Source organism: Oryza brachyantha, chromosome 10 (assembly GCF_000231095.2).
Source record: "Oryza brachyantha chromosome 10, ObraRS2, whole genome shotgun sequence".
NCBI classification, from domain to species: Eukaryota; Viridiplantae; Streptophyta; class Magnoliopsida; order Poales; family Poaceae; genus Oryza; species Oryza brachyantha.
In genome coordinates, this window is record NC_023172.2 from 6,170,641 (window position 1) to 6,193,212 (window position 22,572).

The following is a 22,572-nucleotide window of genomic DNA, read 5'->3' on the forward strand; positions in this document are numbered from 1 at the left end:
TGCTCTAGGACAGGTGGTTAGGATGCTCTAGAACAAGTTGTTAGGATGCTCTAGGACAACATCCTTTAGGCTAGAAGACAGCTACAAATATGTATATCCAACATCCCCCAAGTAAGGCATGACATTTGGTGATAAGAAAACAGAAAATTGCCCCAAGTTTGAGTGTCATCCTCTCATCAATAAGAGAAACAATTGAGATACTAACATCTGGTATCAGAGCCACACTTTCCTGTAAGTTTAACATCTCCTGCTCCTCCCCTTCCCAAGCTCGAGTGAGCACTCAACCAGCAGCAGCAGCACCGGCTGCTCCTCCTTCCCCTTTCCCTTTCCCTTCTGCACGCAGCAGCCCCCCGAAGGCGCGCAATGTCCGATGGACAGTCTCGGCGTTCGATTGCCTCGAGCACACGGCGTCAGCAGGACGCCGAGCTCGCTGCAGCAGAAGAGCGCAGGCGAGCAGCGGCATAGACCGCAGCAGCAGCAGCGAGGGCAGCAAGGCTGGCGGCGGCGATCAGGGCGGAGGCGGAAGCAGAGGCAAAAGATGCAGCCGACAGGGACCTTGAGGAGCTGGTGAGAGGGAGGGCGCCGAAGCAGACAGCGCAGTGGGCACCAACCCACCTCCACGGCGGCGGTGGTCCAGGGGACCACACGCCCACCGACAGCGTGTTAGTATCTCAATTGTTACTCTCATTGGTGAGAGGATGACACTCAAACTTGGGGCAATTTTCTATTTACTTATCACCAAATGTCATACCATCCCGAGGGGAGGCTGGATACATATTTATAGCTGCATTCTAGCCTAAAAGGATGCTGTCCTAGAGCATCCTAACGACCTGTCCTAGAGCATCCTAACCACTTGTCCTAGAGCATCCTAACAACCTGTCCTAGAGCATCCTAACAACCTGTCCTAGTAACTGAAAGCTGACAAAAAAAAAACAAGGGTAGGACACCACAAGACCAAGACCAAACAGCTCAAGAGTTATTCCTTCATTCTCCCCCTAAGTCTTGTGCGTCGTCTTGTGGGAAAGTTGAGCCATCCCGATCCGAGAGCAAAGTTCAAGGAACTTGATCCTCCCAAGGGGCTTGGTCAGCAGATCCGCAAGCTGGTCCTTGGTGTTGATGTAGCTTGCCTTGATGCTCCCTTCCTCCAAGCAGCCTCGGATGAAGTGGTACCTCACCCGGATGTGCTTGCTCCGTTCATGAAAAACAAGATTCCTTGCCAGGGCCAGAGCGGACTTGCTGTCCACCCTAAGCTCCACCGCTCCAGTGTCTCGGCCGAGGAGATCACCGAGCAAACGGGCAAGCCAGAGTGCCTGGGTCAAAGCAGTGGAGGCCGCTATGTACTCGGCCTCGCAGCTGGATAGGGCCACCACCTGCTGCTTGACCGACTACCAGCTAACGAGGCACTTGCCGAGGAAGAAGAGAATCCCGCTCGTGCTCTTGCTAGTGTCGATATCGCCGGCGTGGTCGCTGTCGGTGTACCCAATGAACAGTGCCTTTCCAGGGCACCTCGGGTAGTAGAGGCCGTGGTCGAGAGTCCTCGCAACGTAGCGGATGATCCTCTTCACAGCCTGCTGGTGCTCCGTCGTCGGTCGCTGCATGAACCGACTAACGTAGCCGACGGAGAATGCCAAGTCCGGCCGTGTGTGGGTGAGATAGCGAAGACTCCCCACAAGACGCCGGTACTGCGTAGCGTCCACCTCCTCCGCCGTGCTGTCCCGGCTCAGCTTCAGCCTCCTCCATCAGGGTGAGGGCTGGGTTGCAATCGTTGAGCCCAGCTAGCTCAACTACGCGCTTGGCGTAGGTAGTCTGGCGAAGTGTGATCCCGGAGTCATCTTGGTGCACCTCGATCCCCACATAGAAGGAGAGGAGCCCCAAGTCACTCATCTGGAAAGTGGCCTTCATGTCTTCCTTGAACGCTGCCACCTCCGTATCCTTGGTGCCGGTGATCACCAAGTCATCAACATAAACACCCACCAGCAGGGTATTTCCTCCATTTCCCCGCCGGTAGATAGCAGCCTCGTGCGGGTTTGGCTCGTTGAGCGTGGAATCCAACTTGGCATTCCACGCCCTCGGTGCCTGCCGCAGGCCGTACAAAGCCTTGTGCAGACGTAGCACCTTGCCCTCCTTGCCGGGGATCGCAAAACCCGGTGGCTGGTGCACGTAAACCTCCTCCTTCAAGTCGCCGTTGAGGAACGCCGACTTGACGTCCATGTGATGGATGCGCCAGCCTTCCTGAGCTGCCAGCGCAAGTAGTCGCACGGATTCCATCCATGCCACTGGGGCGAAGGCATCGTCGAAGTTGATCCCCTCCTGCTGCACGAAACCACGTGCCACCAAGCGAGCCTTGTGCTTGACGATGACTCCGGCTTCATCCCTCTTCAGCTTGAACACCCACTTAAGAGAGATCGCACGATGACCATGAGGGAGGTCAGCAAGCTCCCAGGTGCAGTTCTCCTTAACCGCGTCCAATTCCGCCTTCATCGCGGCGCGCCATGCCGCGTGTCTCTCGGCCTCTGCGAAGGACCGAGGCTCGCCGTCGTCGCATGCAAGGTGCAACTGTTCCTCCAGGCCATGAGGCACCAGTCCCGGCACTGGCTGGTCGCCGAGGAGGTCCTCCATCGTACGGTACCGCAGGGGCTCTCCATCATGGTAGGCGTCGGTGCGCTCCTCATCATGTGAGAGCGGAGTAGCGAACTGCACCGGGCTGCGCTCGACGTGAGCTGGTGTTGGTGTGGACGTGCCCTGAGGGATGGCTGTTGGTGTCGAAGTGCGTGGGGTCGCCGACTGTGGTGGTGTCGGCGCAGAGCACGGCGCAACCAAAGTCATGGCTCGAGAGCGTGGCGCTGCCGAAGTGGCGGGTGCCGGAGTTGGTGGAGACTCGGAGACTAGGGTAGGCACGCTCGGTGAAGGGGAGCTGCCCACTCCCCCAGCTTCCCTGAAGTGGATGTACTCGACAGTGAAGTCGTCGTACGTCGGAGTAGAGCCGTTGTCCACCGTCTTGTCCCATGTCCATCCTCACCCTTCGTCAAACACCACGTCGCGTGCCGTGCGCACACGCTGTCTCCGGGTCGAGGATGCGATAGGCCTTCGAGCCTTCCGTGTAGCCGATGAACACCCCTGGGATGCTCCTGTCGTCGAGCTTGCCGATGTGGCCAAGCTCCTAGGCGAACGCGAGGCAACCAAAGACTCGCAGGCGGGAGACCGATGGCTTGTGCCCATGCCAAGCCTCGTACGACGTCCTGCCATCGAGAGCCTTGGTAGGTGAGCGGTTGAGGATGCAGACGGCCGTCACCACCGCCTCCCCCCAAAAGAGAGCCGGCATTCCTCTCTGCTTGAGGACGGCTCGAGCCATCCCCACAACCGTCTGGTTGCGCCGCTCAACGACGCCGTTCTGCTGCAGGCTGTACGGCGCGGAGTAGTGGCGGTGAATACCTTCATCGGCACAGTACGACGCGAATTCAGCCCCCGTGAATTCTCCGCCGTTGTCGGTGCGCAGGATGCGCAACTTGCGGCCGCACTCCGCCTCCGCAGCAGCCTGCATGCGCCTGATGGCGTCCACAGCCTCTCCCTTGCTACCGAGGACCGTCACCCACATGTGGCGGGAGAGGTCGTCGACAAGCAGCAAGAAGAAGCGTCGTCCTCCTGGTGTGGCCGAAGTCACCGGGCCACACAAATCCCCGTACACGAGCTCGAGCCGCTCCTTGGCTCGGAAGCTCGTCTGATGGGGAAAGGGGAGCCGCCTCTGCTTCGTCACACAGACGTCGCAAAACTGCTCCACGTGGTCAAGGCATGGCATGCCTCATACCATCTCCTTGGTACTGAGCCGCTTCAGGGCCTCGAAGTGGAGATGGCCGAAGCGCTCATGCCACTGCCACGCCTCGTCGTCCCGGCAGGCGACGAGGCACACGAGTTGTGCTACCTGCACGTTGAGGATGTACAGTCGGTTGTTGCCTCTGGTTACCTTGACAAGGAGGCGACCACGGCGCTCCCCGATCTTGCGCCGATCCCAAATCCTCATGACTCCGTTCTTGATCACCACGCATGAGCCTCTCTTCTTCCAGCAGTCCAATACTGATGATGGAGTTCCTCAGCGCGGGGATGTAGTAGACTCCGGTGAGCAGCCTGTGCTCGTCGGACTTGGTGGTGAAGATGACGGAGCCGGTGCCCTTGATATCCACGCTAGAGGCATCCCCAAACTTGACGAAGCCTCGGACGCTGGGATCAAGCTCGGTGAAGAACTCCCGTCGATCGATCATGTGATGGGTGGCCCCGGTGTCGAGGACCCATCCATCAGTCTTGTCGTTGTTGGAGTCGTCGCCAAGAAGGGCCCGTGCCTTCGGCTCTTCTGGGTGGAGGAAAGCCGATGCGGCCGGTGCCGCTGGAGATAGCTCGATGCTTGCGTGTGCTAGGAGCAGAGCTGGTTCTTCCTGCACTTGTGCGGCGTTGGCCTAGCCTTGTCGTGGTTGTCGACAGTCCTTGGCCCAGTGGCCAGACTTGCCACAGTTGCGGCAGGCGTCGTCTCGCGTCGACCTACGGTTGCCGGTGGTGCCGCCCTGGACACCTCCGCGGGCTCCACCCCGGATACGTCCTCGCAACCTGACCTGGACGCCTCCGCGCCCCTTGTGCAGATTGCCGCGCTTGCGGCCGCCTACCGAGGAGGACTCCCCCTTTTTTCCATCACCCTGGCAGGCCTCCCACTGCTCCCGAGTGAGATGGAGCTTCCCGCCAATAGTGATGGGCCCGGAGAGGGGCTGTGGCTCATCGCCGTCGACGACCTTGAGGCGACCAATCGCCTCCTTGATCGTCATCGTGGAGAGGTCCAGCAGAGACTCGATGGAGCGGGCGATCTGCTTGTACTTCTCTGGGATGCAGCGGAAGAGCTTCTCGACAGCTCTCTCCTCGTTGTAGGTGTCGTCGCCGTACTGCACCATCTTCTGCAACAGAGTGTTGAGACGGAGGGCAAAATCATCGATGTCCTCACCTGGCTTGAAGGCCAGGTTCTCCCACTCCTTGCGGAGTGCTTGCAGCGTGCTCTTGCGGGCGCGATCGCTGCCGATGCGTACCGCAGCGATGGCGTCCCAGGCCTCCTTGGAAGTCCGCTTTTGCGAAAGCGAAAACTGCATCTCGGATGGAACTGCAGCGATGAGGGCATCCAGCGCCCGTCGGTCTTCATCGTAGTCGACGTCGCCATACCGAACTGCCTCCCACATGTGCCGCACCTGGAGCCTCACCCTCATCACCGCGGCCCACTCGATGTAGTTGGTCTTGGTGAGGGTAGGCCACCCACCACCGGGACCAAAGTCCCTGACCACCGCTTGGATGCCATGGTAGCCATGGCACCGATTAGGGGAGGGAGAGTCGCGCTGCCTGTGAGGGCCGCGCTCTCCGAAGATCCGGCCGCCATCACCGGGAGGGTAGCCGCCGCGACCTGTGTTCTCTAGGTTGCCGCCGGCACGCCTGCGCCCGTCTGGGCTACCGTTGCTGCACGCGCCCTCGCTTGGGGCGCCATCGACGGGTGCGTGGACCGCCGCCGCCATGGGGGTGGGCTGCGGCCCACCGTACTGTCCGCTCCCGCGCCCTTCCTCTCGCCAGCTCCTCAAGGTCCCTGTCGGCGGTGATGTCGCCGACGATGGAGCCGTTGATGCTGCTGCGCAAGGTCTCAACCTCAGCCTCCGCCGCACGTGCTGCATCTTCCGCCTCCTCTGCTTCCGCCTCCGCCCTGATCGCCGCCAACTCCGCTGCTGCCAGCCTTGTTGCCCTTGCTGCTGCGGTCTGTGCCGCTGCTCGCCTGCGCTCTTGCGCTGCAGCGAGCTCGGCGTCCTGCTGACGCCGTGTGCTCGAGGCACCCGAACGCCGAGACCGTCCGTCGGACATGGCGCGCCTCCGGGGGGCTGCGACGTGAAGGGAAGGGGAAAGGGGAAGGAGGAGCAGCCGGTGGTGCTGCTGTTGGTGGTGGCTGAGTGCTCACTCGAGCTTGGGAAGGGGAGGAGCAAGAGATGTTCAACCTACAGGAAGGTGTGGCTCTGATACCAGATGTTAGTATCTCAATTGTTACTCTCATTGGTGAGAGGATGACACTCAAACTTGGGGCAATTTTCTGTTTACATATCACCAAATGTCATACCATCCCGAGCGGAGGCTGGATACATATTTATAGCTGCATTCTAGCCTAAAAGGATGCTGTCCTAGAGCATCCTAACAACTTGTCCTAGAGCATCCTAACCACTTGTCCTAGAGCATCCTAACAACCTGTCCTAGAGCATCCTAACAACCTGTCCTAGATACTGTCCTAGTAACTGAAAGCTGAAAAAAAACAAGGGTAGGACACCACAAGACCAAGACCAAACAGCTCAAGACTTATTCCTTCACGGCGGCGCCCCAGGCGAGGGCGCGCGTGGCAACGATAGCCCAAACGGGCACATGCATGCCAGCTGTAGCCTAGAGCACACGCGCGACGGCAACGCTCTCTCCCTCCCCTGACCGACGCCATGACTACCACAGCATTCAAGCGGTGGTCAGGGACTTTGGTCCCGGTGGTGGGTGGCCGCCGTCACCAAAACCAACTACATCGAGTGGGCCGCGATGACGAGGGTGAGGCTACGCTGTGGCACATGTGAGAGGCAGTTCGGTACAACGACATCGACTACGATGAAGACCGACGAGCGCTGGATGCCCTCATCGCTACAGTTCCGTCCGAGATGCAGTTCTCGCTTTCACAAAAGCGGGCTGACAAGGAAGCCTAGGACGCCATCGCTACGACACGAATTAGCAGCGACGGCGCCCACAAGACCACGCTGCAAGCACTCTCCAAGGAGTGGGAGAACATGGCCTTCAAGCCAGGTGAGGACATCGATGATTTTGCCCTCCGCCTCAACACTCTACTGCAGAAGCTGGTGCAGTATGGCAACGACCTGCGACGAGGAGAGAGCTGTCGAGAAGCTATTCCGCTGCATCCCAGAGAAGTACAAGCAGATCGCTCACTCGATCGAGTCTCTGCTGGACCTCTCCACGATGACGGTCGAGGTGATAGGTCGCCTCAACATCGTCGACGGCAATGAGCCACAACTCCTCTCTAGGCCCATCACCATTGGCGGGAAGGTCCATCTCATTCAAGAGCAGTGGGAGACCTGCCAGGGAGATGGGAAAAGGAGGAGTCCTCGGTAGGCGGCCACAAGCGCGACCACCTGCGAAAGGGGCGTGAAGGCGTCTAGATCAAGCTACGAGGACACATCCGGGGTGGAGCCCGTGGAGGCGTCTAGCGTGGCGCCACCAGCAACCACAAGCCGACGCGAGACGACGCCTGCCGCAACTGTGGCAAGTCTGGCCAATGGGCCAAAGACTGCCGACAGCTACAACATAGCCAGGCCAACACAACACAAGTGGAAGCGGAAGAACCAGCCCTGCTCCCGGCACACACAAGCATCAAGCTACCTCCAGCGGCACCGGCTACATCAGTTTTCCTCCAGCTAGAAGAGCCGAAGGCACGTGCCCTTCTCGGCGACGTCTTCAACAACGACAAGACTGATGGGTGGGTCTTCGACACCGGCGCTACCCATCACATGACTAGTCGACGGGAGTTCTGCACCGAGCTTGATTCCAGCATCCGAGGCTTCGTCAAGTTTGGGGATGCCTCCGGTGTACATATCAAGGGCACTGGTTTCATCATCTTCACCACCAAGTCCGGCGAGCACAGGCTATTCACCGGAGTCTACTACATTCCCACACTAAGGAACTCCATGATCAGCATTCGACAGCTAGAAGAAGAGGAAGGCCCATGTGTGGTGATCAAGAACGGAGTTGAGGATTTAGGATTGGCGCAAGATCGGGGAGCGCCGTGGTCTCCTCCTTGTCAAATCAAGGTAACTAGAGGCACCAATTGACTCTACATCCTCAATGTGCAGTGGCACGAGCGCTTCGGCCATCTCCACTTCAAGGCCCTGAAGCGGCTCAGTACCAAGGGGATGGTACTTCTCCACTTCAAGGCCCTGAAGGCCATCTCCATCTCCACTTCGGCCTACCATGCCTTGACCACGTGGAGCAGTTCTGCAACATCTGTGTGTTGACAAAGCAGAGGTGGCCCCCCTTTCCCCATCAGACGAGCTTTCGAGCCAAGGAGCGACTTGAGCTAGTGCACTGGGATTTGTGTGGCCCAGTGACTCCGGCCACACTAGGAGGACGATGCTACTTCTTGCTGCTCGTCGACGACCTGTCTCGCTACATGTGGGTGACGGCCCTCGATAGCAAGGGAGAGGCTGCGGACACCATCATGCGCACGCATGCTGCTGCAAAGGCGAAATACGGATGCAAGTTGCATGTTATGCGCACCGACAACGGCGGTGAATTCACAGTAGCTGAATTCGCGTCGTATTGTGTTGATGAAGGTATACACCGCCACTACTCCGCGTCGTATAGACTGCAGCAAAACGGCATCGTTGAGCGGCACAACCACACGGTTGTGGGGATGGCTCGGGCCCAGAGAGGGATGCTGGCAGTCCTCTGGGGAGAGGCTGTGGTGAGGGCCGTCTACATCCTCAACTGCTCACCTACCAAGGCCCGCGACGACAAGTCGTACAAGGCTTGGCATGAACGCAAGCCAAGCCAGCGGTCTCCCACCTGCGGGTCTTCGGCTGCCTCGCGTTCGCCAAGGAGCTTGGCCACATCAGCAAGCTCAACGACAGAAGCACCCCAGGGGTGTTCATCGGCTACACAAAGGGCTTCAAGGACTACCGCATCCTCGACCGAGAGACAGCGTGCGCATGGCGCGCGACGTAGTGTTCGACGAAGAGCGAGGATGGACATGGGACAAGACGGTGCACAACGGCTCTACTTCGACGTGCGACGACTTCACTGTCGAGTACGCCCACTTCAAGGGAGCTGGGGGAGTAGGCAGCTCTTCTTCACCAAGCGCGCCTACTCCAGTCCCCGAGTCTCCAGCAACTCCGGCACCCGCCACTTCGGCAGCGCCACGCTCTCGAGCCACGACTTCGGCTGCAACAAGCTCTTCACCAACCCCACACACACAAGCACCAACAGCCACCCCTTAGGGCACGTCTACTACACCAGCTCACATCGAGCGTAGCCTGGTGCAGTTAGCTACTTCGCTCTCACATGACGAGGAGCGCATCGACGCCTACCACAAGGGGCGAAAACGGGCCAGATATTTCCCAACCACCCGCCCGCCCATATTAATTCGGGACAAATTCGGGTTAGATATTCAGGTACCCGGGATTTTACATGGATCCAGAGTCGAATCCGGATATTTTTTGGCGGATATGAGATCAGGTTCAGGAGGGCAATACCAGACGGATACGGATTATCCGGGATAAATTGTGGATACTACCCGGATAATACCCGGATTAATATCCAGTTTAACGGTCAACAATTTAAGATTTCGGCCCATAAGTTTCAAGGCCCAGCACACAGTACTCACACGCATGTGGTCTCACCAGACGACGTCGGCATTCGGCGAATCGGCAGTACGGCGTTGTTGCCTCCCAGCTCTCGCACACAACCCCTCGCCTCCCGTCGGCCGCCTCGAGCCTCCGCCCTCTGGTCCGACCTCCGCGTCTCTCCACAGCAGAGGCGCCACCAGGCGTCCGCCTCCCCCCATCCAGCCGACGTCCGCCTCCCGCTGTCGAGGCGCCATCCGACTTCCCCCACCGAGGTGCCAAGCCGCCGAGCCCTCCTACCCTCTTCCCCCGCCGGATCCCGAGGCGCCGTCGCCTGCTCCTCTTGGCCTCCCCCGTCGCCAGCGCGACAGTGCCATTAGAGTGACGTGATGACGAGCTCTTGTCAATCTAAGTCGTGGCAGCGAGCGCCAGTTCCTCGTTTAGGTGAGGATCTCAGCCGTGGCAACGAGCGCCCAGTTCCTCACCCAGTTCATTTGAGACCAATGTGCTGATGTCGATCTATGATTTTTCCTTTTGTTGGACTAAAAACTATCTTCTGATTCTCTGTTAGAACTTCAAACCCATTTGATTGCATGATTACACATCATTTTGGGACTCATATTATCTGGTCATTGTGATACTTGTCTGGATATTATTATGATGTTTAGAATTCTTTCTTTCCATGTATCTGTCAAATGAGCCTAGCTTGCAACATTCTCAGGACTAAAAAGGTCCGTGAAGTGGCTTCTATTGCAGTCTTGCTCCAAAATATAAACTAATTTTTGTTGCTCCAAGTCTGCTACTGTATGTACTAGAACTAGTCACCTAATTGCAACTTTGCAATGTACCGTCATGTTTTAGTGTGATTGTGTACTACTAAAGTATTGGTACTTTTGCTAGTTGCTGCTATTTTGGTACTGTTACACATTACTATGAGACTAGCCCCTAATTCAGTCATATTTTGGGTATATGCAAATATACAATAGCTATCGTATATGTGGTAAGTATGGTTGTTGTTTTAACTTGATATCCGCATAAATATTCGTACCGTGAGTGCTCGTATCTGTCTTGGTATTATCCGTGATTGTATCCATATTCGACAATATTCGTATTAGATCCGAATCTCATGGCAAAATATGGGTTAGGATATGGGAAAGGCGAAATCCGACCAAACCCGACCCGTTTTCACCCCTACCTACCACGATGGAGAGAACTTACGGTATCGTACGATGGAAGACCTCGCCGATGCCGAAACCGGTGCCTCATGACCTGGACGAACAGTTGCACCTTGCGTGCGACGACAGCAAGCCTCGGTCCTTCACATAAGCCGAGAGACACGCGGCATGGCGCGCCGCGATGCGGTCGGAATTGGACGCGGTTAAGGAGAACTGCACCTGGGAGCTTGCTGACCTCCCCCATGGCCTTCGTGCGATCTCCCTTTAAGTGCTCTTCAACCTCCCCCATGGCCTTCGTGCGATCTCCCTTTAAGTGCGTGTTCAAGCCGGAGCCATCGTCAAGCACAAGGCTTGCTTGGTGGCACATGGTTTCATGCAGCAGGAGGGGATCGACTTCGACGATGCCTTCCCCCCTTAGCACGGATGGAATTCGTGCGACTCCTTGCGCTAGTAGCTCAGGAAGGCTGGCGTGCCCATCACATGGACGTCAAGTCGGCGTTTCTCAACGGCAACTTGAAGGAGGAGGTTTACGTGCACCAGCCGTCGGATTTTGCGATCCCCGGCAAGAAGGGCAAGGTACTATGCCTGCACAAGGCCCTGTACGGCCTGCGACAGGCACTGAGGGCGTGGAATGCCAAGTTGGATTCCACACTCAAGGGGATAGGCTTCGAGCCAAGCACGCACGAGACGGCTATCTACCAGCGGGGACACGGAGGAAATGCCCTGCTAGTGGGTGTTTACGTTGATGACTTGGTGATCACCGGCACCAAGGATGGGGAGGTGGCAGCGTTCAAGGAAGACATGAATGCCACTTTCCAGATGAGTGACTTGGGGCTCCTCGCCTATCTGGGGATCGAGGTGCACCATGATGACTCAAGGATCACGCTTCGCCAGACAACATATGCCAAGCGCGTCATTGAGCTAGCTAGGCTCATCGATTGCAACCAGTCCTCACTTCGATGGAGATGTTGAATCTGAGCCGAGACAGCACGACGGAGGTGGACGCTACGCAGTACCGACGTCTTGTGGGGAGCCTTCGCTACCTCACCCACACACGGCCGGACTTGGCATTCTCCGTCGGCTTTAGTCGCTTCATGCAGCGACCGACGACGGAGCACCAGCAGGCTGTGAAGAGGATCATCCGCTAGGTTGCGGGGACTCTCAACCACGGCCTCTACTACCCGAGGTGCCCTGAAAGGCACACTTCATCGGGTACGCCGACAGCGACCACGCCGACGACATCGACACTAGCAAGAGCACAAGCAGGGTTCTCTTCTTCCTCGGCGAGTGTCTCGTTAGCTGGCAGTCGGTCAAGCAGTAGGTGGTGGCCCTACCCAGCTGCGAGGCCGAGTACATAGCAGCTTCCACTGCTTCGACCTATGCGCTCTAGCTTGCTCGACTGCTCGGTGATCTAGGCAGACACTAGAGCAATGGAGCTCAAGGTGGACAGCAAGTCCGCTCTGGCCCTGGCAAAGAATCCCGTTTTTCATGAACGGAGCAAGCACATCCGGGTGAGGTACCACTTCATCCGAGGCTACTTGGAGGAAGGGAGCATCAAGGCGAGCTACATCAACACCAAGGACAAGCTTGCGGATTTGCTCACCAAGCCTCTTGGGAGGATCAAGTACCTTGAGCTTTGCTTCCAGATCGGGATGGCTCAACTTTCCCACAAGACGATGCACAAGACTTAAGGGGAGAATGAAAGAATAAGTCTTGGCTGGTTGGTCTTGGTCTTCTGGTGTCTTTCCCTTACTTTTCAGCTTTCAGTTTTCCTAGGACAGCATGTACGACAGGATGTTAGGATACTCTAGGACAAGTTGTTAGGATTCTCTAAGACGGGATCCTTTAAGCTAGAAGACAGCTATAAATATGTATCCAACCTCACCCCCTTCCCCCGGAAGGCATGGCATTTGATAATAAGTAAACAGAAAATTGCCCCAAGTTTGAGCGTCAGCCTCTCATCAATCTCTCCATTTTAAACAGTTGAGATACCAACAGAGCCACCCCTTATTAATTTCTCTCCATTTTAACCCCTCCCCTCCCCCCCCCCAACCATTCTCTCACTAACAACCACACCACCACCCATTTAATGAGGGGCATATAGGGCATTTCCATTATCTGGTATTTTGTCCATTGAATGCTAGAAGTGCACTTATTGTGAGATGGACAGAGTATTCAAAATGTTACTAGTTGTCAAATGTAATAGACCTCAATGGCATACCTGATTGAATCATTGACAAGTAACCTTGCCCTGACAAGTTTAGATCTGGCAAGGTCACCGTCCTCCTTGTCGCTAATAAAGTTTAGCATAGTTAACCTTGCCAAGTGTACCAAAGTAACAGCTACCTGTAATATTGGGAATGATAGGAAATCAATAACTGTCCACTGCAGATGTAATCATTCAAAATTGTGTTCAAGTAGTCTCAATAGCTGGTTCAGGATACACCAAGTGTACTAGGTTCCAACTGGTGATAATCACTACTAAATTGACTTTTCAGGATTTCCGGGATGTAGCTTCAAGCCTTCGATACTAAATCTTGAAACAACATCAGATTTGTGGATTTAGAGCTTCGAATCAACCTTTCAACTTTCAGATTCTGCATTTTGTATCTAGCTTTGAGTTATGCAAACAGAAGGTCATCTTCTAAAAATTTAAAATTGCACAGTTTTTTAGTTTTATATAAAAATTTAAATTCATAATTTGAAAATTGCAGAATCCCATATTGAAAGGCTGAGATTCAAAATTTAAAATTTTAGATTATTTGAACTTTAATATTGTCCCAGGAAAGGGTAAAATAATGATTCCAGTGTATAGTGGTAACTGGCAAATGGTGATCATTTTTGCAGTGCCCATAGCCAAACACGACTTTTGTGGTGATTTTAGCAAATAGTAGTTGACAACTAGAGACTAGAGAGTCTAAGAGCAATTTTTGCGTAAGTTTAAATTAAGAATGATGGTGCTTTGAGTTCGCAGTTCAGAGCTCTAGTGATCACCCAATTTGTCATAACAAATATATTCTTTTAGGACTCCTCTGCTGTCATTGTTCAAACAGATTTTTCATGCTTCTTAGATCAGACTATATCTCCTTTCTGTTTTAAAAGTGTTTTGTGAAGTCTGCCACTTGAATACAGTTCCACGATTCATGAGTTTAAACTGGAAACACCTGGACTTAAAACAACCCAATGCTTTCACCAAAATATGATCACAGAACATCTCTGTGCATCAATCGCAATTACATAAGGTCCAAAGCTCGAGTCTGAGTAGCGATGCTTATAAAAAATTGTTGATGATGGATTTGTTTTGATGAAAAGTAGTTGGAGTATCGCAAAAGTGTTGTGCTAAAATCCAAACAACTATATTTAATTGTCACTGTGAAACAGCATATTATGCGACAAAAAATGACTTGCAGCATCACTTGCCCAACAGGGGAAAAAAGGTATTTTTTACACAAGATCAGAGAACATATCGTGCATTATGCATTATGGGAGGAACACATGGCACAAGCACATCCCACCCTGCATAAACTGCCACTAAAGCAGATGCATGTGGTGAAAACCTAAAAGACGTGGTAAATGGTCTGACATGACTCATGACTCAGGATGGGAATGGTTAGGATATGGATCAAACTAAACATTTCTTAATTGAGTTCAAGAATCTAAGGTTTAATAGGGTTGATCCATACCGAGCTCACTGTGTGGATAGGTTAGTCATGGATAACCAAATAAGTAACACAATTAGTAATAGAAAAACATATGTAGGCCCCACACCCATAGGTAGAAATGGATCAAAATTTGTACAAAGTTACTTTTCTATGTAATAAAACATCCCACCAAATTTTAGTCAAATTTGATTTTTTTTTTTTGTAGTGTGTATACAAAGTTTATAAATGAATATAAACAAAGTGGGTAAAATGTATACAGCAGCCAGCCAGAAGGATCGATCCATATATCCTACGTCATAAGATTAGAACCATTTGCCCCATTTTAATTTTAGCGGCACTATTTCAAATCCATTGGACCATATTATAGATAGGTTTGAACCTAAGCATTCCCACCCTGAGACATGACACCCATAATTTTAAGCAACCAGATAAATGAGATCATATGAGAAAGCTCATGTGTTTTGTCCATTGAGATGATGCTATCAAGTTTTATTTCCACTAAAGATCACATGATAAAATAAATATGATGCAAACCTGAAAATGGTCTTCAGATAAAATCTTCTTTCTGGTTTCAAGGCATCTAATGCAAACATAAAAAATCTATCAGTAAGAAACAAAACAACCAAATGATCAATTTAAAAAACTACTCCCTCTGTTCCAAAATATAAGCATTTCTAGGTTGTTTAGCAGGGATTAAGGTTGCAAAGACAAGACTATGGTTCCCCTTAATACCCTTAATAAATGAGGAATGTATGCATGAGAGGGTAGGTGGGAATAAAATGGGAAGATTTTTGAATGGGAAGTAATTGATGGGACAAGTATTAATGTGAATAGTGCTAGAAATGATTAAATTGCAGAACAAGATTCAAATCCTAATCCTAGAAATGCTTACATTTGGAATAGAGAGTGTAGTACACCTTACCTTTCCAATAATTCTTCAGATTCCTTCAATTTCCCCATGGTTTGAAGAGTTAATGTTAAGAGTTCAGCTGCATTCGTGGTGTCCAATGAATCCCAGCCCTACCAAACAATTGCAATGGCAAACATTAACAGATTTTGTAAGGATGTGGATTTGATAAAAGCTTGAGGTGGTTCATCCAATATAATTTTCAATGGAGTTATAGTTCATATGTAATATTGACACATGCTGAATGTAAAAGTCTGCATTACCTGTACAAATTATTGGGGCAATACACAAACATTTGGTTTAAGGTACCACAAATATTCAAATATAAAATTAAACAAAGATAATTTATAAGATGAATGCAACATAGACAGATTTACTGTACATAAATAGAGTCTAGGCAAGACAACACATTACTTCCATGGTGCATACAAAAACCATTCTATTACAAGGAGAGGATATATTGATGTGCATCACGATAATGACTAAATATCACCAGAACAACTAATGAAGTACAGTAAAAAAATAAAGAGAGATATTGACATGCCTTTGAGAGTTCCAAGTTATGTAATATCTTCCTTTGCCAATTTTCAGCTTCAGCAAGTCGGTTCAACTTTATCAACTCCTAATATTAAGTATCAAATAAGTATCAACTATCAAGCAACAAAAAGTGCTACTTTAGAATGAAATAGAGAATTGTAAATGTGAGATTATTTTTCTATGATCTCCATACATAAATCATAATTCCAATGTGGAACTTATTCTAGAAAAAAACTAGAGGTGTTCAGAAAAGAAATATCTCTATTGTTTACTTGTGCATTAAACCCCCATGAATTCCTGACCAACAACCACTAAAAATCCAAGGAAAAAGTTTTTTGTCATTGACTTAGACTTACTAATACCCTAAGAGAGTCCTTTTTAAATGAAATCTGACTTTCAAGGAGCAAGTAAAAATTTTACCAACCCACAAAATCAGAAAACACATTTTCCCAAATCAACTCCAAATTCAAAAGCAAATGCATATGGAAGAAATTCAGAGGGCTCGTAGGGTTTCTATTTGGCTCATCCTACGGTCAAGATTGGCTCTGATACCAACTTGTCACGCTGAGAAATTCTGAACATGAATTTCTGAACCAAATGTGCATTAAACCATTGTCCAGGACCAGTCGGGGTACACAGTTGACAATCAATACACAATTCCACATCTTACAAACAAATAAAAAGACCGTCTATCGAATGCAGCGAAAAAGAAATAAACAACTAGCTAACTCCCGCTTGCGTGGTGTCGACTCGAAGCCACAGGCAGTCTTGATGGTAGGGTGAGGCCTACTCCTACGAGTTACCACCGTCTAACCCATAAGTCAGCTCTAGTTGGGAAATTAAGCAACACTAAGTACTAAGCACGATACTCAGCAAGTCGCACACAAGGGAAGAATAAATCAATGCAATTGATATCAAGGAGAGGCTAGGGTTACTTTGCATAAAGCGGCAAGTACTTAGCAAAAGAAGTAAATTAAATAAACAGAGTGAATCTTGCTAATGTTAATGGTTGTGATTAAATACCCTTGTAGGCTCAAGTTAGCCTGTGGAACTGTGTATCGACTTTGTCAACTGTGTACCCTGGATGGTCCTGGATGAGGAGTTTAATGCACATTTAGTGCAAAAATTCGTGTTCAAAATTTATTGGCGTGACATTACCTCAGATGAAAAAAATTAGACTTAATTTCATTTCAACTTTGTCAACATCAATTCTAATGCTTAATATTGTTTCGTTGAAAATTTACTACTACTCGAGTACAAATATGTCGTTTTGGATAAGATTTGGTAAAACCTTTGAAACACCAACCATCAATAATTTCTTAAATGCTTAGTTTAAATACGAAGTAAATGATATATATACATAGATTTGCCTCGAAAAGTACTACCGTTATAAATTTATTCTAACATAAAATTGGTTGTCTGAATTTTAGATTTTAACCCAATTTTGTTCTAAACGACAAATATTTTTTACTAGAGGGAATACTTTTGTAAACCTTGTCAACAACTGCCACTCTACTTATGATTTGTTACATCCCATTTATAGAGTTTTGATTTTTTCCATAATTTAAATTTTTGCTCAGTGTTTATTCACTTAACAGATATTTTGAAGCAAAAACAACTTTACCTTGAGTAATTAATTATTTAAACATTCTCTTTGCCATCATTTGGTTATTTCCCAGTTCCATGCCCTTCCCAGTTTTCAAGTTTTTACTTGGACTTTGCTTTGCCAGTTCAGAGTTCAAGTTTGAATTTACAAATTCATCCAATACATAAATTTATGCAAGCTCATCAGCCTTAGAAAAATTTTCCCCAGAATTTCCTTTTTCCTCTTTCTTCCTTTTCCTCTTTTGTTATTCCCTTTGTCCTACTTTTATCTCCCCCCCCCCCCTCCCTTTTCTTTCTTTTCTTTTTGCCTTCTTTCTTCCCTTTGTGTTCTTCCAGGCCCAGTCCCTCCTCACTCTGTGCCTAAGCTTACACCTAGCACCCAAGCTCACCTGATCCATGCCCAGCTGTGTGCCCCTAGCATGCCCGAGTGCATGGCCACCAGTGCCCAGCTGTGCACCCTACTTCCACAAGCCACACGCCTGCTTCCATCATGCGGCAGGACATGTCATGGCCTTTACGCACCCCATGCATTTGCACATCATGCCCCAACCCTGCACCAACAAGTTCACTCCCCTACAACGCCATTGTACGTTGCAGTTTTGTGCTTACCACCTACTTGTCTATATGTTCCTTTCAAAGGGAGTGGTGGTGGTGGTAAGTAGTGAATCTACCACCCACCACCAACTTCGAAAAGTTCTGACATGTGGGATCACTGTCCATTCCCTCTCCAAACAAACTTGGCAACTAAAAACCTCTAATTTTCCCTAAAGTGAAGCTCTAAAATTCAAAATATATACGTTTGCAATGGGCCGATGTGAATCTTTTAAATTTCGTAACAACGTTTCAGGTTTTTTATGTTGCTGCACTATTACCATTTACTACAGTGTATTTAACACATTTCATGTGCTTAAGCAACAACATGCCATGCATTACAATAAATAGTACAACTATTACCACGGTTCGTTAAGACCACTAATACACAGGAATATATGCATAGGGATTAAACGGCCTAACGCTAACTATTGCAGGCAATTGAAATGTAGAGATAGGCACTTACCGTAGAGAGATACCTCATTCTTTGTATGCATGTTGGTGATTCACCGAGCCCAGATTCCTAAGAGCATGGTAAAATCCTCATCAAACATTGCATGCACATACAGAAGATTCAAACACACAAGCTAATATGGTAATCATACCTCTAATATACTAATAGACTCTTCAATAAGGGCTTCTGCATCTTTTCCTTGTTGACTTAGCACCTAATAACGGAAAAATAAATTTAGCCTTATGTGACGACAGTCACTAAACGACGGTCACTAAACACCGTTGTAGAGATAGAGAGGGTAAAAATGGTTAAACACATAACCTTCTCTCTAATACTAATATGTTATAATTATTTCATCTAAAAAGAAATTGACAATATGAGCTAATGTTCACAACAAAAAATCCTCCACTCAATAATGACCAAAAAATTTACTTCATAATTACCATGGAATGATGGGAGTGAATTCTTTTGTATACGTGGGTGGCTAAAAATAAATGACTAGCAGACAAGAGAATGAATTAGGGAAGAATACGGAAGACCATTTAGTCAACAATATAAGTAGTTTTTTTTGTAAAACAGTGCCATGAGGCCAAATATACTTTACTAGTTGTATAGTTCTTTTCTTGATTCATCCCAACCTTGCACAAGGAAGTAAATCAGGAGGTATGTACAGGTTTAAAAAGGCAATATAGGCATGACTGTTGGCACAAAATAATGGAAATATAAAAACACTACAACAATTTGATAAGCATCTAATACTACCACCCTGATTGAAAGTTACAGGACTAAGGTAACAAAAGCAGGAAAACTGATAGAAAAGAGTAGCACGATAATATACAGCAGCAATACAAATATAAAAGGGGCAACAATACCTTGCCTAGAAGGTACATTGTGCTTGCATACTCTGGATGACCAACCCCCATAACACGTCCTTCTATCTACAGATGCAATTAAAAGTGAGGTTGTATAGTAACAAAATTGAATTTCTTTGCTAGTATGGTTTAATATTTTTATACATGTAAGCAATGACAAGTTATTTTCTAGGTAGATCAGTAACTGTCAACAGATATGCATCCTTATTAGTTGAATCAACAATATCCATTGCAGAAAATTACTTAGTACTCCACTAATTATTAGTTGAATCAACAAAACTAACCTTAACAGCAGGGGATCAAACATAGCAGGATGGTCAAAGCCCTATTGTCCACAAATTTGAGTATTGTTCGATATGGTGGATAAGATCTTGAACATTCAACAACTCATTTAAAAGATTTTAAAAAAAATGCTGTCATTAGACCATCAAAAAAGATAGAATATCAATTTAACAAAACCAAATTGAGCTGCCAAACTATTATTTAAACACAACTTTAAAACTGATGTCTTGCTCTCTCTGAAATTACAATCAAATCTATTTGCATGCTATCATCCAATCAAAAACAATGATGTTAATGGAGAAAGAAAACACTGACTAAAGTGTTGTTAATGTGTTATCACTTATTAGTAGTACCATTGACAAGCAATATAAGAAACTGAGCTAATAGATTTTCAACCTGGTAAGAAAAGGGAGACACATATAGTTACAATACCTTCAAAGCACGCTGCAAAAGGAAACAACAGAAATAGATGACAGTATAAGAAGCAAGCTTATGCTGAGAAAACACATTCATAAAAGAACTGATACAAATATACAATAATTATAGTCAAAACTAAATAGCATTCTTTGTTTTTTCATTAATATTATTTCATTGATATTTTTGTCATGAATTTTCATTCTGCAGGTACAATCTTAAAGCTGGACAGTCACAACAGGTTAGGTGAGCCACAGCTCTGCTATGTTGCTTTAGGAAATTCTTTTAACAAACATGTTTGGAACAACATAGTGCACATTACTAAATCCGGCAAAATATTCTACGAAAAGCTCCATTAATCTAACACTCCTAACAGAGCACAAACACTATACACTTGAAGTTAAGGAACAGAGAATAATACTTCCCGTCTATGCTGATCCCATAGACAAATAGCCAGTATTCCCTCCATTTCAAAATATAAGGCATATTTTGTTTAATTAGGACAAGAGTTTGACCAAAGATTACTCTATTAATATATAACTTATGTGATACAAAAGTATAATCACAAGAAGGTACTTTCGAATTCGAATCTAATAATATCAGTTTTGTGTAATAAAATCCTAATAGAGTAATCTTTAGTCAAACCCTTGTCCTTACGAAATAAAATGCGCCCTATATTTTGAAATAGAGAGAGTACTCTATAACAGTTTATTATACCAAAAAAACTTCAACTGTAGCCCATCACAGCAACAGAACCAAGGAAAAAACAGAACAAACTCAAAAAGACCCATTAGGCCATAAACGGTACCTCGTAACAAGTCTGAGCTAGAGCAAACTTGTGTTGAAGATGATAGCATATCCCAAGGCTATGCAAAGCAGTTCCAACCCTACAGTAAAATACAATTGGTAGATGGGCAATTAACATAATTACCAAAACTAACAAAGACAAAAATCTTGCATTTACCATATGTGATCAAGCTGGTAAAAGATACAGAACGAGAATTTGATTAAAATCAAGATAATTGAAAATAAGCACTGAAAACAAAACTAGCAAATTAAGACAAAACATCTTGCATTTACCAGATGTGGTCTAAGCATTTACTTTAAATGATACAGAATGAGAGTTTGATTAAAATAAAACGTAGCTACAAAACACACCTAAAATTTGAAGGAAAACAAAATATGCATTTTTATGAAGGATGTATGATCAGACTATTTACATTTTACACGCCAACACAAGAGAGGGGATAAGCATAACCGATTGTTCTACAGACAGCTAATACTTGTTAACTATTAGTGTTAACTTAAATGCCACCTAAATTTCACAAACTTCTTGCTATAACTGCTCCTGCTACATACCTCAATTTTGTTTGCGTTCATTTCTTTTTTCTCTCATCCCTGGATTTAGCTTCCAGCCACCTCCTCAAATCTTATATCACAACCCTCTCTCACCTTGCATCACTCCATGAACAACTTCACCAGCACACTGGGTCATATCCCTTCAAAGCACAACACAGGCAAGGCTAGGCACCTGGCGGCCCTCCAAAGTCATCCACCCCTTAACAGTCTAATTTTTCTCCCCTTCCCTCTGTATGGCCAAACTCCCAAGCACATGCCAAACAGGCTCCGCGAACAATCACCATCTGCTCCTAAAACCCCTTTGTCAAGACTCCACAATCAGTGTTCTTAAGGCAATAAAGCGAGGTGAGTCAATCCACCATCCCTTTCAAACACCTAGGCGATGCCTAGTATTTAAGGCAACATCTTACCCATCCTACAATTTCACCAAATCTGTAGTACATAAATACATTGTTGGCATTTGTTGCTGCCAATTCGTGTGCCTGGAATTTGTTGCTGCCAATTCTATCATCCTGGCTCAGGCCTGGAATTTGTTTCTGCCAATTTTTGTGCCCATGTACCACAGCAGCACCTAACAGAAGTGGCCTGTTCAAGCCTGGCCCGGCCCGGCCATGCCCCAGGTCAGGCCTAGGCCTACATATTAAAGCCTAAAAGCCTGAAATTTATGGAAAAACCCAAGAAAGCCTAAAAACCCAATAATCCAAAAAAGCCTAACCCGGCCTGACCCAAGAGAGCCCAGGGTCGTGTCAGGCCAACCAGGCTTTTCCCAGGCCCGGCCCCAAGCCAAACCTAGCCTGAGTTTTGAACAGGCAATGTACCACAGAAGCACCTATGAGAATTCTTGCGCCTGGAATTTGTTGCTGACAAATCATTCCAGCTCAGAACTGGAATTTGTTGCTGCCGATTTTTGTGCCCATGTACCACAGAACCTAAGAGAAGTTGCACACAAGTAGCAGGATCACCTAGGGGAGCAGAGCCAGAGTCACAAAGGCAGCAGAACAGAACAGCAAGACCACAAGCAACAGAGCAGAGCTGTGTGACGCATAAGGCACACAAGCAGCAACACAGGGCAGAGCAAAAAGTAATGCCCATGTGCCCTCGGTTCCCTGTGCACATGACCTAGACCATGCCCCTTGATTTCATACGATTTATCATGAGGCAGACGCTCCATGCATGAAAAGCAAGGCAGCAGCGATACCCTGACTTCTCAACATGCCCAGGATGCATAGGTGATGCCTTAAAAAATGTTCCCAACGCAACAAATGGTTCATATGCAGCTGTAATGAAGTCTCCTTCTGAAGGATGATACAGTTTTTAAGTAACAT

The 22,572-nt window shown here is 48.2% G+C and overlaps 1 protein-coding gene across 2 annotated transcripts in view; it reads right to left on the reverse strand.

Moving 5' to 3' along the window:
• Window positions 1-22,572, reverse strand: part of LOC102720552 (nephrocystin-3-like) — a 35,588-nt gene that overhangs the window by 7,533 nt on the left and 5,483 nt on the right. For both annotated transcript variants that reach the window (XM_006662202.3, XM_015841923.2), the window contains exons 7-15: window positions 20,697-20,775; window positions 19,907-19,918; window positions 19,193-19,258; window positions 18,472-18,534; window positions 18,333-18,389; window positions 15,678-15,755; window positions 15,149-15,246; window positions 14,761-14,806; window positions 12,786-12,910 (exon numbers count right to left, since the gene is read on the reverse strand). In XM_006662202.3, coding sequence (XP_006662265.1) covers window positions 12,786-12,910; window positions 14,761-14,806; window positions 15,149-15,246; window positions 15,678-15,755; window positions 18,333-18,389; window positions 18,472-18,534; window positions 19,193-19,258; window positions 19,907-19,918; window positions 20,697-20,775 — 624 coding nt within the window. The remainder of the gene's footprint in view (window positions 1-12,785; window positions 12,911-14,760; window positions 14,807-15,148; window positions 15,247-15,677; window positions 15,756-18,332; window positions 18,390-18,471; window positions 18,535-19,192; window positions 19,259-19,906; window positions 19,919-20,696; window positions 20,776-22,572) is intronic.